At 40.6% G+C, this 14,350-nt stretch overlaps 1 protein-coding gene across 7 annotated transcripts in view; it reads right to left on the bottom strand.

The window, feature by feature from the left end:
• The window catches only part of stxbp6 (syntaxin binding protein 6 (amisyn)), a 147,988-nt gene extending 135,710 nt beyond the window's left edge, over positions 1-12,278 (bottom strand). Inside the window, exons 1-2 of one of the 7 annotated variants that reach the window (XM_027274561.1) lie at positions 11,969-12,278; positions 2,936-3,142 (exon numbers count right to left, since the gene is read on the bottom strand). In XM_027274561.1, the coding sequence (XP_027130362.1) occupies positions 2,936-3,089 (154 nt within the window). In that variant the 5' untranslated portion in view covers positions 3,090-3,142; positions 11,969-12,278. The remainder of the gene's footprint in view (positions 1-2,935; positions 3,143-11,968) is intronic. The other 6 variants (XM_027274558.1, XM_027274557.1, XM_027274559.1 and 3 more) reach the window with 6 other exon arrangements.
• Between the last annotated feature and the right edge of the window lie 2,072 nt (positions 12,279-14,350).

Genomic DNA, 14,350 nt, shown 5'->3' with positions numbered 1-14,350 from the left:
AACAGCGATGGCCTGGTGTTTCATTCTGGCACCCTGCTCAGCTTGAGAGTGAAGTGCCCATGGCTGTCTATAAAGCATAGCTCCTCATACAGTGGGCTTCCTTTAGCCGTGACATACCACAGATTACATAATTCTGCCACTGTATTGCCCTCAGGCCGCAACTATCTACCACTGTAGTCATGAGACTGTCCACGCCACCCCCCTCCCTTTCCCCTTCCCCCAACCTTATATACATACACAGAGCTTTCACATAGTTGCAAAGAAGCTCTACATGCTCAAGTCACACACCAGCCTTTTATTGCTATTGTGCTGGGATTTGCAGGCTGGTTTCACACTCATGGTTAGGCTATACAGTACACATACACACACACAAATAATTCAGAACAATGCCTGGCTGGCTTAAGTAAATGCCACATGACTAGCCGGCCTTCACTACTGTGCTCCCGCACGTGATACCAAACAGCAGCTTAGTCAGGAGACTGCTGAAAACAGACAGCAATAAACTTTTAAACAGGCTAATTATGGCAGGACATAAACTTGGGTGATTATGGTGATGAAAGGAAGTAGCCCTAAACTTTTCAGTTTCTTGATTTGCTTTAGAACATTTTGCTCATTTGTTCCTATTTGAATAAAGACTGACTCTGAATCAGCGAAAGGCTTTTCAGCACAACGATGAAATAGCTTGATTTCTCTGCTCATAATAAAGCAAAAATGTCAGTGAATGCTTTTTATTTTCTTGTTTTTTTTTTTTTGGAATAGGAATGAGAAAACTAACCATTCAGAGAGCCTTGACTCCCACTTCCATCCCCCATGCAGCAAAACAGAAGACGCACCTATTCAGCTGTGTTATATAAAAAGTAAATGAAGTAAGAATGCAACAACCCTAAATCCCTTTAGTCACGCAGTCCTACATTAGGCCTCTCCGTCTTTAATGCAAGGTTGGAGTCACTGACTGAAGCAAACTTATCTTGCTCCAACACTAGAGATCTAGTGTATAAATCCTCCGCAGATAAAAAACTTTAAGGCAGTATAAATTGGCTACCCTTCAACGCGTCACCAAGGATTTAAGACTCAACCCGCCTCAGTCGTTCTGTCTCTCTGTCCTGGTTACTCTTGCAACAAACTGACAAGCATTGCCACAACTTTGCAACATTAAAGAATAGGCATTCCCACTGAGACAGACTGAAGTTATGTCTCTAATTACCAAATAAAGGATGAGTGATACTAGATAAATATTTGCCAAATTGATTAATTGACACAATTATGAAAAGGGCATTTTTATAGGAACAATTTTGCCAACAGTGTTATTTGTCAAAAATAGACTGATGCCAGGAAATGGCGGGAGAGACATAAGGAATCAATCACTGCAAATGTCCAAACAATTGCACATTTCAACTTCTCAAATGGAAGAATTTACTGCTTTTCTCTGTTTCATATCACTGTAAATTTATTTGGATTTCTGGACTGTTGGTTGGACAAAACAAGTCACTTGGAGACATCTTTTTTTATATATAAACTTCACAGTAATCATTTTTCAAATCACTAGATTAATCATTAATAAACAAACAGAGCTTGTATGGTGGGGTATGACGTCTTGCTGAAATACACATGAGCAGGGGGCCCGCTTGCTAGCACAGGGTCATACACACACTCCTCTAAGTTCACACTTGGACACTCTGCAGAAAAACAAAACTCAAATCACTGTGTGTCTCTGCAGTCCTCGAGGTGGCCTTGGCCAGTGCTGATGTTTAAAAATGCAGTCTTTGCTACAGCATACTGTGTACTCCTATTCAAGCAACACAAAGATAGGATTAGGTTATATAAGATTACAGCGACATAAAGAACATAAATGTGTACCTGTTGATCCACAACTGGGATTCAAACTAGCAGCTTTTCACTTAAAACCAATGTTCAGTCCATCCATATAATATTGTGTATTCTGCTGTAACCATTATCAAAAAGAATTCAAGGAATTCAGGAAGCCACAAGATCAGATACTTTTGTATTTCACGTATGTCATGCAGAATAAGCAGTCAGGACATTCAATGACTTGAATAGACTTTGGAGCAGCAGAGCTCAATCGGGCAAAGAGGTGAAGGCTGCTGCTGAGGCCGTGATGAGACTGCCACTGCAGCAAGTGAATATCAAGCAACACTCATTTCCACATCAAAAGGAGGAATGATTCATCATAAACCCTTCGGAAGAACGGTGTCTGTTTTCGGAAACCTGTAGTTAACTTGTGACTTGCACTTGACACAACTTGCTTTTTTGTGTTTGTGCCCGAGAGTGTAAACACAGAAGCTTGTGCTGAATAGTTTGAATGCTGGAAAGCAACCTTGAATTTTATACTGCATAGAGAGACTGTACTGGCGTTTGTGCTGTACTGATAGTCCAAATTCCTCACCATTATTAACTCTGAACCTTTGAGTGACGTGATCTGCTTCTGCCAAAGCAGAGTTTAATTCACATTAAAATGGTAGGATTAAGAAATGTCATTGATCTTCATAAGCAGTTCTGCTGGCAGTGGTATTAATAGGCTCTAGCTATTCTCTTCATGAAGAATATGCATGGCTAATTCAATTAACAAGCAATCTCTCAACTGGTGTTCAAGAAGGGGGGAAAAAAACAAAATAATTTAAACCTCAATTTCTGCTGAAACAATTATTCAATTTTAGCTTAAATCTAATTTGTTTAAAAGGGACTGACCTAAAGCCCAGCAGTAAATTGAGTTAGTGTGTCATCCTATTGGCAGAGGAAACATAAACATGCTCATCAGTGTGAACATTAGCGAGGAAATTAAGGAAGACATGTTTAAATGTGACTCTGGGCCACAAAAGCACAACACACAGAGGAGAGGAGAGGAAAAGAAAGGAAAAGAAAGGAAAGGAGAGGAGAAGAAAGGAAAGGAAAGGAGAAGAGTCATTCGTCTTCTGACCTGAGAGGCAGATGAAGGTCATATAGTCTCCCTGACCACCAGTGGCCAGGAAAGGGATCTTCTTCTTGGTCCTCCGCTTCACCTGCACAGCAGCAAGCATCTTCTCATCATGGGGTATGAAGACCTCTTTGTTGATGGCCGACTTTGCACTCATCTTTGAAGTGGGCAGGAGCAGTTAAAATGGAGAGGACGAGATCCGCTCTTCAACTGAAGGAGGAGAAGACAGCAACAAAAAACGGCAAATTACATTAAGCAGAAAAGATGGACCAGGCCATCTACCTACAGTCCACAGAAGTCTCACTTTAACTCCTGCTAACAAAAAAAACACGCACTTTCCAAAACATATTGGTATCTGGCCATCCATATTGGGCTTTATTTGTTCATTTATTGAGATATGCAAGTCTCTCATGCAAACGTGAAAACAGTGTGTTCTCTGGATTATTCAAAATAACAAGGACACACAACCTCTGGAAAGAGATTGAATTTTTAAAACATAATATTTTGATAATGTGAGCTGCACAAACAAAATTGCATTCACCTGGGCTTCGGGTGAAGACAGCAGTGTCAAAGACTCAAAACATGAACAAATAAACAAAACCATCTGCATGGCCAGACAGCACTAGAACAGTTGTTGTATGTACTATTTTGCCCCTGGCCCTTAAAATTCGGTTCAGCCATCGGTGTAGTACTCCAGCATGTATACGGTGGAAGGTTCATTAAAATGGAGTAGTGCAAATTGAGTCATTGGTATCTTATTATTAGAAGTATAAAAAAAATAAAGTCACCAGTAGCAGAAGCTATTTGTTTCTTAGTCCATCTCTTAAGATTCATTTTGTGACCCATTAGAGTGTTTCTGCTCTCAGATTGGAAACCACTGCACTGCAAATGTGTGGGTTTTTTCTTTTTTAATTAGGGTAAAACCACCCATATATAAAGAGAAACACAGTGAGGCTGAAGTGAAATTATTCTGATAAAGAACAGTTCAAATTGTAAAGCTGTAAAGTGAACTGCTTCCCATGGCCTCCAAAAGGACACACACAACCAATCTAAATGTGTACACTCTCTACAGCTTACAGTGTATAGAATAATAAAGTAATAACAGAGAGAGAATAGTTGCATCTCTTTGCGTTGCAGCCGGTCTCCACGCTCCATCTCTCTAAATGCTTTGCCAATGTTCTCCTTGGAAGCACTGGCACTTGCAGAGATGAAATGACTTCAGCTGAAGCAGTTAATAGTACTAGTACGTCTCACTGATACAGAGCAGCGATCATATTTCTGTTAATACAAGCCAACATCTACTAGTGACTTCATTTGTTGGTGACTGGGAATATACTGCGTAGACACCACAACAGTGTGTTGTCAGGGGAAAGTGTAGTTAAATGCAAGATACAGGCAAAAAGAAGTGGGTTAATTAGGTCCAAATGCTCTCATGAGGGCTATGGAGCTTAATCATTTTCTCAGCCACACACTAGCATTTACAACCACATCCGCCCTGATGAACCGATCTAACTGTCAGTCTCAACCAGACGATGAGTTACTCTATTGCGAGTCAAAGCAAAGCCAGACAGCAAAACAATGCCTTCATCAGACCAGCTTGCTAATAAACAACAGGCCACAAAGTTGTTTTCTAACTTTAAGCTTTAAAACGTGTGCTCAGCAGCTGAGTCAAAGTTCCATTCACTGAGAACTATAAAAGCGAAACCTGCAAGGTTTACATAGACAGTTAAAAGCCAAGCCAACTTCTCCACCCCCCTCAAACATAGTGATTCAAAGGCCATTGTTGACTGGTGGTCATTGTTAAAGCATGATTACGTCAGACCAGAGGGAACACTTCAACAGCAGTGGAACATAAAAGCACTGGACACAATGCCATGACTACAGTATAATGCTATCTAATAAATAGCTCTGCTCCAAGTGGTGCTTTCATGAAGCTTTCATGAATTTTTGTTGAGTGTGTCAGATATATGGTGATTTTTAATATAGCATTTTTACACCAAATTACATTACAGGCAAAGATTATGTGTTTTATGTCCACAGCGGGTCAACAAAAGGAGTTAAATCATCACTTCTCTCACATAGACAAAAAATTATATTACAGGTTTCACGAAGAAAGGTGGAATGTACTGCATGTAAAGCAGTTTTATGTTGTACAGATGTTCAGCATATTGTGTACATCTCCCTAGGGCTGAGATAGACATATGCAGGCAAACTGACTTAGTTCTACATTTTTAAAAAAGTTTGTTTTATGGCACTTCTTTCTGTTCTGTACAACCTTATTGAATATTTTCTGTTTTAGCCATCTCCCTTCGCCTCTGCTCTCTCAGCAAGACTTCGCAGTAAACAAAAACCCAAGCCAAGATTGTGTTGAGAGTAATTAGAGAGGATGATAAATATGCCATTTGTTGGAATTTAAAAGATGTCCGACGTCCCGACACTTCGGCTAGGAAAAGGAGCTAAACCTTCCTATAAAAACATTACACCATTGATCAAAGGCGTAAAGTTGTTTTGCACTCCGTCCTCTCTCAAACGCAGGAAAGCTTTTTCAGTCAGGACCTTTTAAGTGAGCCAGGCACCATGTAAAGACTGTGCAAAACTGCGCCTTGAGCTGTGTATGCATGTCATACTGAGTTCTAATAAAGACTGCGAGACCCGTACTGTGCCAGTCTAACCTCAAAGTGCACAAACAGTACAGCACTCAAAGGACTTTGACATCATGTCCTCTGAATAACAAGCTTTTCCAACGTTCTGAGGTCAGCTCTGAATGTATTCATCTTCTCCAAGGATGATGGTTTAAACTCTATCTATCCTATCAAACCTTTCAGCACTTGTACACGATATGAACTGCTGTTTTTTCTTCAGGATTTCCTTGCTGAGGGCCTAAATGATTGCATGATCATAAGTCTTATTATATCATGCATCAAACATCCTACACATGATTAATTATCTATTACTCATTTACAAATACACAGTAACTGCCCCAAATGAGCTCACCTCTTCCCCTTGCTATCTATCCTTTTACGTCACCTTCCCTTCCCAATTACTGGATGATACAATGAAGAAAACAAAAACAGATAATCAAGGTCAATTGTTAAAAAGTCACTGGTTTTTGTATACCCCTAGTAGCAAATCAGCCCAGCGGACTTCCTCTCTGTGGAAGCCCTAATCCAGAGCATCTCCGCTCTTCTCCTAGTTCCTCCAGCTGCGAAGACTGCCCACATCTCCCTGCAAGCTGTCACCAGGCAGAGGGAAGCGCAGATCCCCCCCTCAGGTGGCCCACTGAAGCATGACAGAAAGGAGGGATAAGGGGATGGGGGATGCGAGGATGAAAACAAGAAGGAGGAAGAAGAGGAGGAGGAGGCAGACAAGAGCCTCTAGGCAGTGAAATGTAGCCAGCTACAATGCATAGCTTATGGTTTGACTTTGAGCAGTCTTATGCAATGCTCTCAGTGCAGGGCTCAGCAGTTATACTGGAGGAAGCCAAGGAGCTGCTGTGGCAATAGAAACGACGTACATATATTTTACGGCTGCTTAGCACCCCATTTCCAAGCACAGCCACTTCATTAACAGTGGCTGTGTATTGCCAAGGAGTCAAAAGGAGCAGCACTGTTCCTGCTCATTCCCTTGGTCCCCCTTTGCCCAGTGTGTTAATGTGAAATCTGTTCAGTCCGTGCTCACGGCTCTCCTGAGACGACATTGGAGTGCGGTCTTTGAGTTAATTCCGCGGCCACTTCTTTTAGCATCGAAACACAGTGCTGCTCTCCAGCCTGTGTTCACGAGCTCATGGGAACTTGCCACAGTAGCAGAGGCTGCAGAAGACAAGTGGATGACATGGTGGCTTTGATTGCCTTTGGTGAGACATGGAAACTTTCTTGGCACAGGCACAAAAAAATCCATCTAGAGGCGAATTAAGCATATTTACTCTGCTGTTCATGTAATTAAAACGATGGCAGCTGGTGTGAGAATTATTTAGAAAGCGAGCAATTAGAAATCAATCGCAAAGACATGAATGGATGTGGACTAGTAGTGAGCTATGGCAGACTGATACCTAGTGTGAGAGTACAAGTGTAAACCAATATGCATTATATGTTAAATTCTTCCACCTTTAAGTATGATGACAGTTTTAAGTGCTGCATGTGTCAGCTCTTTGTCCTATCTTTGTGATTACAGGTGACGACAAAATTAGGTTTAAGCTAAGGGTAGGCTTAGGGTTAGGCATGCAAAGATGTATGTGCAGTATGCATCAGAAAGATTGACAAGTGTGGGAAACACTTTTTTTGTGTGTGCCTTATCTTAACACATCTGTCACTCAATAGGAATTATAACTTTTTATTGAGGATTTTCTTTTTTAGATTCTGACAGTTTCAAGTACGGGAAAGTTTTGAAATCCCTTCCCTGTACATGGTCTATATTGCAGAAGCCTTTGCAAACAAGAATAGTGGTGTGTCGGACTGATCTAATCATGCACAGTGCATTTCTTGAGCCCTGCGTGAAGCGTTTTCAGCAGACACGCACATTCTTCAAACACATACAGGTGCACTGGTGTGTCAACAAGCATTTCTGCTTGTGGGTAAGACAACAACAAGGAAAGGAATTACAGCCTGTCTACCAAGAGCAGAGAACAAAAGGGAAGGCAGTGTTAGAGATATCACTTGCAGCTGGGGTGCAGACTAAACCTCAGCTGAATGAGACTGATGTACACAGGAATTATATTGCAGAATTTGGAACATAATGATATCTGGAACGATAACCAACTCAAACAGATAATATAATCCTCCTCTAGAAGCAATTCCCCTGAATCTACTCCTCCCACTCACATTTCACTGACTTTGGAAACTTTCAAAGACAAAATAGTTTCTTTCATTCCTCACCATTAAAGAGGTATGAAAGAAATAAAACACTTTGCCTCATCTGCAGCCTCTCATGCGTGTCTTTCCTGTTGGCTCTGTACAAAGCCTCAATTTTACAGAAAAAACCTCCCACAGTGCACACATCTTCATAGATTACATCTTTAGAGAGTGATGTCACGCGACAGTGTCACTTTGAACAGGCGGTATCCAACATCGCCACATGAACAGATGGTGAATGGGTCTCATAAAATAATTGAGAGATTACGCCGTCTTTCCTGCTGCTTTTGTACCGTCAACGCCGGCCTGATGTATTAAAATCCAATCCTACGTTAGTGCAAGCTACAAATGGCAGGTGAAACTCAGTCTTGTCATGTGTAGGAAAAACATTTCAGTCACAGTTACACTTAAAAGTATCGTGTTTGTTGATTGTGGCCAGTAACAACATGAATATTTGTTCTACAACTACACGTTCCGGCTCATGCCAAGGACAAACACTCACACATTTTCTACAATATATGACTTAAAAACTGCACTTGGGGAATCAAACAGCACCCTCGCTCTCCCTTGTAGCTATACTCTGAGGTTGGATTTGGAAACATTGAGTTAAAGATTTGTTTTCTCTGAAATAACCTTGCAGAGAGTGCACAACAGAAACCGCAAATGCCCATTTTTGTTAATACTAAGTCAAAAAACAAGCACATGGGTAGGACAGCTTATTCGAGCTGGGTTAAGACTACAGGCCTCATTTGGCTGTCCAAGTTTTGAGATCTAAGACCAAATCCCTCCGTCAGAGTCGACTCAATGTGCATGCCAGATCGCAAAGCTCATTAACACAGTTCTCCTGCCGTCTGAGATAACCAGAAATCTTCAAATATGCTTGATTTAGTCAAATCTGCTGCTGTTGTAGTATGTAAAGACAGAGTTTGAAAACAAGCGAAGCACAAGGGGGTGAAGCAGTGGGAATATTTAAAAAATATTCCTCGCTTTATCTTGAACTACCCAAACAGAATGACAAGCAGTGCTGCAACTCAACTGTTCTGTTCTCCAAATCCAGCATCGAGCACTCTGTTTTCGTTGTTGACACATTGAGCTCTGAGCTGCTCTTGCTCCTTGCGCTTTATTTTAGCACACTCAGGTGAAAAACAGTCATTTTTCCTTGTTTTGTTGAGGCTGCATGGCAACTGGATTCACCATAAACGAATCCACAGGAAGAGTTTTTGTGTGTGAGCCTGAATCAAACAGTTTACTGCGGATGACGATCGAAAACAAGAAATTACAGGAAAGAAGCTTGTCTAATTGATCAGTGAAGAGATTCCAGGTTTTGCACAGTTGCAAAGTTTGTGCTCGGCACACGGATCAGACTGATTTTCACATAATGAATGGGGCCAACCCATGTAAGCATCCATAATTGGCTCTTCCGAGAGATAGGTGCTACTACTGTAATTTATATGACACTTTATTCATGGGGGAGCATTACAGCAGTTCTCAGAGAGAGGCGCGCACTTTTGAGGAGAAGCTCGAGAGAGGAGAAGGATGAAAGCCACGTTTGGCTTAAGATCCTCCTTGTGTATTCATTGTGTCTGTAATTCAATTTGCATTTTATTCCTCTAAAACATGCGAGGCAACTAATGTTTACTGTACGCTGCGGGGCAAACGGTAACTGATTAAACATCCTGCTGATGTCTGCTTTATGTTATACAATAATGGGCACCACCAGTCACAAAAAAAACCTCTCTATCAAAGCACTTTGTTGAATAGGATCTTGGTTTTTTTACCCTCAAAAAAAGGAAAGATATGGAGGGACCCATCCTTTTAACTGTGTGACTCAGCTGCTGGTGGAGGTTATATAGTGGCAGGGAGACATGGTCTAACCATGAATCAATGAATGACATGCCAGGCCTTTAAATGAGCTCATCCTTTACAGCCTTGTACCTTATAGTAATAATACATTTGGGAGGGACTGAACAGTGGGAAATGTCAGAAAAGCAAACGTGGGTAGAGCACTTACGGATACATGTCTCAAATACAACTGCAGAGATCATTACCACAATGACTCGATTATATACTGGGGCAATGGCTTGGGGTATTAACAATACAAACATGAATGAACTCATTTGCTAAGGACAGGCTAAAAGCAAGAGTACTGTGGCAGTGTACAGAGCCAGAATAATAAATGGATTGGAGAGCAGAAATTCTTAAGTAGACAGAAATTTACCAGCTTTGACTGGTAACTACCTCTCTTTCGAACGGATTGCAAAAGAGAGGGGTTGCTTATGATCACAACACAGAGGATTGTTACTGTAATGCAGGGAAGAAAACCACAGCTTCAGTGATTCATATTCCTCAGGGACACCGAATCTTTGTGCCATCTTGTCAGAAACACTGACAGGCTAGTTTTTGTTCCTCTTTTCATTAGATCATACACTGAAGAAACAAGGCTTGTTGTGTCTTTATGTCTGCCTTCAAGAATACCTGTCCTCTCCAGCAACACAACAAACCGAGATGGGTGGACACATAGGGAGACAGCCGGCTCGACAGTTTACACACTACGCTGACTGTAATTGGACACTGAAGTATGGGGAAAGGTATAAGCTTATCTTTTATGGCGTGCCAGAGCAAATTAAGGCTTGAACTCTTGCATAGGAAGAAGCAATATTTTAATGTAAGTGGGTTAGTTAATGCCATTGGGAGACACAAGGGTAAGATTAGGAGCCTCACAGCTAATCTGAACCAAAACGGCCTTCTACTTTAAGTCCCTCCCTGTCACAGAGATACAGCAGTGGAGACATGTGGTAATTGCTCTTCAGAGATACTGGCATTTAAATGCAACTAGCTTTTTTTTTTCCTTCTATCTTTGGATTTAGCAGAGAGCCAGCACGATCACTTTTGGAGCCTAAAAAATAACCAATAATTAGGCAGAATAAAAAATTTGGAAAGAAAATGTGAATGTGGTTTCTTTTACTAACAAAAACAGGACAGGACATGTTAAACAGAATGTAAACAGAGTACAGGACTTGTGAATATGTGGTGATTTTAGTGATACATTGAATTATACTTCCACAGATGATCCCTGTTTTGCCTGTGAACATCAGTTTGTAATTTGCTTGTTTTGAGGCTCCTGGGGGCTATCAGCAATTGCTTAGTTTGCATATGCCTTGGGCCAGATCCATTTTGGCACATACACACAACACCAGAGTACAAACTTTTATTTCAAAACGCAAGCACCAACAACCGGTTTTGTCTGGTTACATGACAGCTGAGAGTGTTGTTGCACTAAGGGAAAAGCTAAAGATTTGATGTTAATATCGATTATTTCTGCTGGAGAAAACACCAGCATCGGGGACGATAAACACTAAATTTCAGATGGCTTATTAGACCAGCACTACGCACCATCCACATATTTCTTTCAAGACCTTTACGAGGCACAGAGTGATGATTTCATGCTCATGTGTTAATATTGATCATACGAAATAAGTGTCTCATATTGCAGTAAACACAGAAGCTCAGCCTGCAGCTATTCAAGTTGGACAACACCCAAATTCACTTGTCTGGGCTGAGAGGAATTTCACTGGAATATTTGCACTTCCAGGAAAAGGGCCAGACTTGTTCTGATCAAATATTGGGACGATTTAAAAAAAAAAAAAGGACCTGACACAAGAATTCACTTTTTTAAAGAACAAAAAAAAAAAAAAAAAAAGACACCAAGACCACAGCGTTACATTATACAGACAGATCCACAAAAAAAAGGGAGGCGCGGTTCACCTCCATGGACCCCATAAAACACACACACACACACACACACACACACACACAAAGACACATTTAGTTCAGTAAAATCAACTTGAATTTTTCTAACAGTGTCAAAGCAAAAGGCATGAACACTTTATCGCCAAGTTTGCTTCCGAAAGTCGGACAGAAACGTGTGGAAAAACAACATTTGTTTCAGAGAGAGAGAAAAAAAATTTAAAAATAGTTTAATTTTATAAGTACAACAGCAGCACGTGCACTGTCAATTAATGAGCTGAACGCGCGCGCGCACATTCAACCGCACAGAAAAGGGTCTGAAGCTTGTTGACGCAGTAACACGAGAATAAACTGTTCCTACGTGGTGGACAAAACATTAATTCAACTTTTTCCCCCCAGTCGGAAAACTACTAATGTGCACGTTAAATAGTAATAGAGTTACCGTGGCTCACCGACGTGCTTTCAGCGTTGCTTTCCACGTGCAGTCCCCCCTTTCAAATCCTTAATTTGTCCAGCTGCTGTCACAGTTCACACACTTCGGGCAGTCTCTTCCTCTCCGTTTAGCTCTCCTCTCACACTAAACGGGAGCATTTCGCGTTTAACATCTCCGACTTCGACTTTCACTTCCTTTCCAACGACAGTAGTTGGTTTCCTAAGCGGCGGGAGGAGAGTTTGTTTTCCCTGCTGTCGTTTCAGTGGAGAGACCGTCTGTCTGACTGCGTGTGTGTGTGTGTGTGTGTGTGTACAGTGGAAACCAGTAGCAGGTTCCCAGACACACAAACCCTCCCGCCAATCACGTCACACGGTCACACACCACGTAGGAGACACATTTCACGTCTGCGTGTTTTTAGTAGAGACGAAGAAAGAGAGAAGACAAAGTACGCACGGTAAGATATAATTGGAGAGTTTCAGTGGATGTTTATGGGTATTGTAAAGTCATAAAACATTTTGAGTTTATGACTCTGAGCTTGGTTAAGGTTTAATACTCAAAACTCAAAGCAAGTCATTTTAAAGTTTAAACACTTTGCCTATTAGGAAAAACATTTACAAAGACAGTATAATATAGTATACTCATAATATAGTATAATCTCCCTTGCACGATTAGGTCTATACCAGTGGTTCTTAACCTTGTTGGAGGTACCGAACCCCACCAGTTTCATATGCTCATTCACTGAACCCTTCTTTAGTAAAAAATAAAATATGATTTTTTTACTGGTGCACAAAATGAACCGTGCATTAACATCACCTTGTTCAAATAACAAAACCAACACAGTGCATGAACTCACAACAGCTTACCTCAGTGTGACTTCTGCTGTTGCCTTTGAGAGACCAGTTCAGATATGCGTGGCTTCACCTTGGCAAGTGCCAGTCTCATGTCATTTTCACAGCAAAGTCTGTTCCTTTTTTTTAGTTTTTATGTCCAGCATCCTCGAAAACGATTGCTCACAAAGATATGTTGTAACAAATGGTATAAAAAATTCCAGGGCGGAGGCTCCACCGAACCCCTGAGACCGACTCACCGAACCCCTAGGGTTCGATCGAACCCAGGTTAAGAACCACTGGTCTATAACCTCCTTTCATCTCTTTAAATCCTCTCTACTCATTCACTTCCAAACATCCTGTTCTTGTTTTTGATTTTATTTATAGGTGGGCGTATAATTTATAAGTGCTCTGTGTGCATACGTATACAAATAGCCCTAGTTTTGCTTTTGTATTTCTGCAGTTGTGTTTTGTATCATTCTTATTTTGTCCATGTATATGTATGGGGGAGGGGGGGCTAGTGGAGCATTGTGGTGAATGGGTGTCTGCGTCTTTGTATACATTGTAAACATTGTATATCTCTGTTGGCAATAAGGACCCTCTCGAAAATGAGATGATACATCTCAAGGGGTTATCCTTTGATAAATAAAGAATAATAAAGAATACCTACCATAACATTACACCTGTAAGTCCACATGATATGAATAGAAGTTGAAAAATACTAAACACTTTCACTCTCTATGGCAATATTAAGTATTTAAGCAGCAAAATATGTCTTAAATATATGTTATTATAGAGGTTGTTTGCACTATAACCCAGCCAACATGTTCAGTAACTAGGATATTCCCAAAGGTCACCACTAAAACAAAGTAGTTTAACTTATTTGAATGTCTGAACAAGTAGCTTACGCAGTTCTACTCTGAAACAGGACAAATAAATAAAGACACGCTGAATCCTTATTGGGATATTATACAATTAAACTGATGAAGAGTAACAATATGTTATGTTTTTTTATTAGACATATCTGTGATTCAGACCTTAAATACCTCTGATTATAGTAGTCGTCCACACAGTAACTCAGTCAACATGTTCACTAACTAGGAAATTCCCAAAGGTAAACATTAAAAGGAAAAAGTTTAATTTTAACTTTGACTTTACTTGCTTAGACTCTGGAGCTAGACACGCTGAATCCTTGTGGGTATATTACAGAGTTAAACTTGTGATAAGTAACAGATTTGTTTGGTTTTTATGGGGTGTCTCTGTGAATCAAACCTTAAAATATCTCTAAATATCTAGCTTCCCCACTGTATGACTGAATGAACAATAACTAAGGCATTACAAGGGTCACTTGGAAAATGAAAGTAGCTTAACTTCTCTGAATTACGTGTCAGCATCGGACTGACTGATAAAGTTACTGACCTCATAACTATGACTTCATGTCCTTGTGAGAATACACTTTAATATGACTATAATGGTGGCTAAAGTACTGTTTTAGAGTTTTTATTGCCCTATCTCTGTGACTCAATCCTTATATCTCTGATTATAGCAGACATCCCACAATGTG

Source organism: Larimichthys crocea, chromosome XXIV (genome assembly GCF_000972845.2).
Source record: "Larimichthys crocea isolate SSNF chromosome XXIV, L_crocea_2.0, whole genome shotgun sequence".
NCBI lineage: Eukaryota > Metazoa > Chordata > Actinopteri > Sciaenidae > Larimichthys > Larimichthys crocea.
Note: the sequence above shows the minus strand (reverse complement) of the source record. Positions and strands in the feature narration are given on the sequence as shown.